We start from the raw sequence: 4,696 nt of genomic DNA on the forward strand, positions 1-4,696 counted from the left end.
ACACTTTTGATGTATTTCAGCCTTGTAAAAATTCTCTGCATTAAAATGTCGCTCGGCGGTTCACAGTTTAAACTCGACTATACACAGGGTGTCGCCACATTGAGTGTTGTTTGCCAAGATTTGCAATTTTTTTATTTTCTAGCCATGACTCTTTCAACATTGATAATAAAAACTTTCTTAATAGCCAAAAATATGGGGCATTTAATTTTAAAACTAAATGTTTTATAAATTAATTCTCTGCAAAGTGTCCACAAATCGCAAGTTCTTATAATTTACAAATCTGTTCGCATAACCTCCTGGATGGAAACTTATTGGCATTTCCTCCACATCCGTTGTACACGAATGGGACACATTCATTGGCATTGAACAAATAGGTGTAACGAGTTTGAGGTACTGCGCAAAAGCCCGCATCAACTTCATAACCGCAAATAGCTGAAAAATAAAAAAATCAGTCATTATATTTTCTTAGAAAAGCCAACTTACCACTTTTCAAGACTATCGTTGAAGAAGCCAAGCCAAAAATGCTCAACAGTACTAGAGCGAATTTTATTTTCATAGTAAGAGAATTTTATTAAAATTTGATCTGATAAAAGATTTTCTAGTTAATGTAGATTTCTATAAAACACAAAGCTGAAAAACTAAATTTTAGTGTGTAATTCAACCAAAATGGGGGGATATTGAAACAAAACTTCAAAGGCTATAAAACCATAACTGCGAAATATTATTTATATATACATATGAGCCAAAAATGTGTTTTCTTCAAAAATTCCAAAGAATTTGCCATAACCTTCTTCTGACGTCAAACGATCATGGATAAAAGTTGTTGCTTTTCTTATAACTCCCACATTGATACAGGTGTTCACCGAATAGAAAGCTTTCATCATACATTCTACCGTAGAAGAGGCTATGGTTATTTTGTCATTCCGTTTGTAAAATGGTTCTAAAAACCGCTAGGTTCATAAAAATCGCTATGACAATCTGATGCGATCTAGCCATGTCCATCGAAATCTCGGTAACTTGTGAACAAAGTTTGCCATACATTGTCCTCTTAGATAGAAATCGTTGTGCTCTGCCAGTGGGCCGTATTCGGAAACAGTCTGCATTTTCAGTTCTTTGAATCCCTACAAATCGCACTTGGTAAGTTCAGTTCATTTATGCCCTCACACTTTCACACTAAATGCCGCCAAAATTGGTCTATAAATAAATATAGACCCCATATACGAGAGGGGTCCAAAAATTGTCAACCTTATAAACAAAACACAACAAATATGGGAAACATTTTCGTCTATCTAGCTCCTCGCATAGCTATCAACAGCAACACCCATCTCTTCATTACTGATCAATCATTTTCCGCCTAGCCATTATCTTAAGTTTTGGAGAAAAAAACAAACCCGAGTTAAATCTGGCGAATAAAGTGCTTTCTGAAGCAATTCGATGTTTAATTCATCTTTGCTATCGCATATGGTGGATATGTGAACTAGTGCCAAATTTTTCCATATTAATAAACTCACTCAGATCGTTTACTTTTGAGTGCTCCAATAAAAAAAAACTAATACTGGAAACCATGGTAAACACTTTTGGCAACATTAGAAATTTGAGAGAAAAACTTTCTCCTTTGAAAAACTTTTTTTAATGGGGTATGTAGACTTTTTTGTTCCACTGTATGTTCTTAGAAAGTTGCCAATTTTCAAGAAAGTATTTATTTTTGTCCTACTACCGCCATCAGGTCGGCTGCTTTTGGGACGGTGTTCGTATGTTGCACCAATCCGCTGATTTGATATCTTTTGAAGGCTCGACTCTCATACTACACAACTCACTAACATGTTTTTATATCCACCACCATAGGATGGGGGGTATACTAATTTCGTCATTCTGTTTGTAACTCCTCGAAATATTCGTCTGAGACCCCATAAAGTATATATATATTCTTGACCGTCATGACATTTCAAGCCCATCTAGCCATGTCCGTCCGTCTGTCTGTCGAAAGCTCGCAAACTATCGAAGGAGTAAAGCTAGCCGCTTGAAATTTTGCACATACACTTCTTATTTGTGTAGGTCGGTTAGGATTGTAAATGGGCCAAATCGGTCCTCGTTTTGATATAGCGGCCATATAAACCAATCTTGGGTCTTGACTTCTTGAGCCTCTAGAGGGCGCAATTCTTATCCGATTGGAATGATATTTTGCATGATATCCAACAACTGTGCCAAGTATGGTTTAAATCGGTCCATAACCTGATATAGCTGCCATATAAACCGATCTTGAGTCTTGACTTCTTGAGCCTCTAGAGGGCGCAATTCTTATCCGATTGGAATGAAATTTTGCACGAAGTATTTTGTTATGATATCCAACAACTGCGCCATGTATGGCTCAAATCGGTCCATAACCTGATATAGCTGTCATATAAGCCGATCTGGGGATTTGACTTCTTGAGCTTCTAGAGGGCGCAATTCCTATCCGATTTGGCTGAAATTTTGCACGACGTATTTTATTCTTACTTTCAACAACTGTGCTAAGTACGGTTCACATCGGTCCATAATCTGATATAGCTGCCATATAAACCGATCTTGGGTCTTGACTTCTTGGGTCGCAATTATTATCCGATTTGAATAAAATTTTGTACGACGGACCCCCTCATGACCATCAACATACTTGTTTATTATGGTCTGAATCGGTCTATAGCCTGATACGGCTCCCATATTAATCGATCTCTCTATTTTACTTCTTAAGCCCCCAATGGGCGCAATTCTTATTCGAATTGGCTGACATTTTACACAGGTCTCCAACATACAATTTTATTGTGGTCCAAATCGGACCACGAACCGCTCTAATAGCGGAGCAAATATTTGTTTATATACTTTTTTTGCCTTAGAAGAGATGCCGGGAAAAGAACTCGACAAATGCGATCCATGGTGGAGGGTATATAACATTCGGCCCGGCCGAATCTTATACTTAATATACCAATATTAATATACCACCACAAAATGGCGGATATATTAATCCAATCATTCCATTTATAACACCTCGGAATGTTTATCTGCGACCCCATAAAGTATATATTTTCTTAATCGTCTTGACATTCTAAGTCGATCTTACCATGTCAGTCCATCTGTCGAAATCATCATTGCTGCCGAACGAATAAAAGCATCCGCTTGAAATTTTGGATAGATAATTTTTATTGATTAAGTTGGTGTAGTTGTTGAATCCACATTTGTGGAGGTGGCGATCCTCGTCAAGCTCTTATAAGTAAGAAGACTCGTTTCGGTCAATAAGACCGATCGCCACTGGAACATCACGATCATTGTTTGTTTAAAGGCGCCAATAACTCACCTTGTCTTATCGAGCATAATAGGCACTCAGTATTTGAGCAAGAGCCGGTGCCACGCGATGCCTCTAACTGAGACTCTCCACTTGATATCGCTGATTGTCCGCGATTGCAGTTGCAGCTACTGCGTATGGAGCATTCCACTATCCGCAACCTGTGGACGCAGCTAAGCTTCTCGTCATAATGAAGTACACCACACAGATTGGAGCTCAAAGTTCCAGCATGTGTGATGCCTATAGTTATCCCATGCCGGGATTGATGTAGGTGTTTGGGGAATGCAAATGGCCTATATCGGTTCTGATTTGAATACAGCTGTCATATAAATCGATCCTTCGATTTGACGACTTTTTGAGCCGTTTGAATACTCAATTTACAATCGATTTGGCTGAAATTTTCCACAAAGTCTTTTGTTCTGACTTCCAAAATCTACGTGATTCATGCGTGACATGACAACTCCCGTACATACCTCTACTCTATACCCTTATAACTTTCATATTTTTCTAAACGGTCTATATGTCCTTCTCTGGTCTTTTGATCAGATTTATATTTTAATCCCAAGCACCCTTTAATTTTAAACTTATATTGCCCCAATTGGTCAAATGTCATCTCAATGGGGGTCTATGAATCCTCTCTCAAATTTGGTCGTCAGATTTATTATTTTGGTATATCATAGGGGTAAAAACAAACCTTTTGTTATATCTGATATGTTGACCCACCTCTCTGAACCAACTTCAGAGATCAATAATTTAAGTCATAGGCAATAACACATTTTTGAAAATATGGACAGACGGGGCTTCAAAAATCGTTGTTTTTAATTGTGTCTTTAAATCGATATTCAAAGATTCATTTTTTGCCATTGGTTAATATTTGGCCACAATCTTGTTTGCCCTAGTGATCTCCTCGGGTCTGTGTTCTTATAGCTTGCAATATGCTTCACATAGACTTTTTGTTGCGAAATTATTGTTATTTCCTCCACATCCGCCATAGTCGAAACGGACGCATTCATTGGTACTGGCCACGTAGGTGTAGCGAGGAATTAGCGCTTCACACATACCAATTTGGAAAGGTTGCTGACCACAAAGAGCTTGAAATAAAGACAATTAATTTTAATCCTTTTTTACAGGAGCTCAAAACATACACACCACTCTTAACTGCCAACGATGTGGAGGCCAAAGCAAAAATACTAAGCAACAATAAGGTGAATTTCATTTTTGAAATATGAAAAAAAAAAATTGTTTAAAAAGAAAAATTCCAAACTGATGTGCTAGCTTCTAAAGCAGACAGATTTTATACTTTCGCAAACTCCCCGAATAGAATCTAAGTACAGCGAGTGATTCAAACGAAACTTAGAAAAAGGCGGGACTACAAAACTA

At 37.7% G+C, this 4,696-nt stretch overlaps 1 protein-coding gene across 1 annotated transcript; it reads right to left on the reverse strand.

The window, feature by feature from the left end:
* Positions 1–251: 251 nt before the first annotated feature.
* LOC131995532 (kappaPI-actitoxin-Avd3c-like) lies at positions 252–592 on the reverse strand. Its single transcript, XM_059364244.1, has 2 exons — positions 484–592; positions 252–432 (listed from the first exon to the last, which is right to left on the reverse strand). The coding sequence occupies exons 1-2, from the start codon at positions 554–556 to the stop codon at positions 266–268; spliced, it is 240 nt and encodes a 79-aa protein (XP_059220227.1). The 5' UTR covers positions 557–592; the 3' UTR covers positions 252–265.
* Positions 593–4,696: the final 4,104 nt, after the last annotated feature.

This window comes from Stomoxys calcitrans, chromosome 3 (genome assembly GCF_963082655.1).
Source record: "Stomoxys calcitrans chromosome 3, idStoCalc2.1, whole genome shotgun sequence".
Lineage (NCBI taxonomy): Eukaryota > Metazoa > Arthropoda > Insecta > Diptera > Muscidae > Stomoxys > Stomoxys calcitrans.

Bases quoted from the DNA above. Each gene is read 5' to 3' on its own strand.
- LOC131995532 (XM_059364244.1), bottom strand. From the start codon at position 556: ATGAAAATAAAATTCGCTCTAGTACTGTTGAGCATTTTTGGCTTGGCT. The intron at 433-483 runs GTAAGTTGGCTT...TTTATTTTTCAG, and splicing joins AACGATAGTCTTGAAAAGTG to CTATTTGCGGTTATGAAGTT.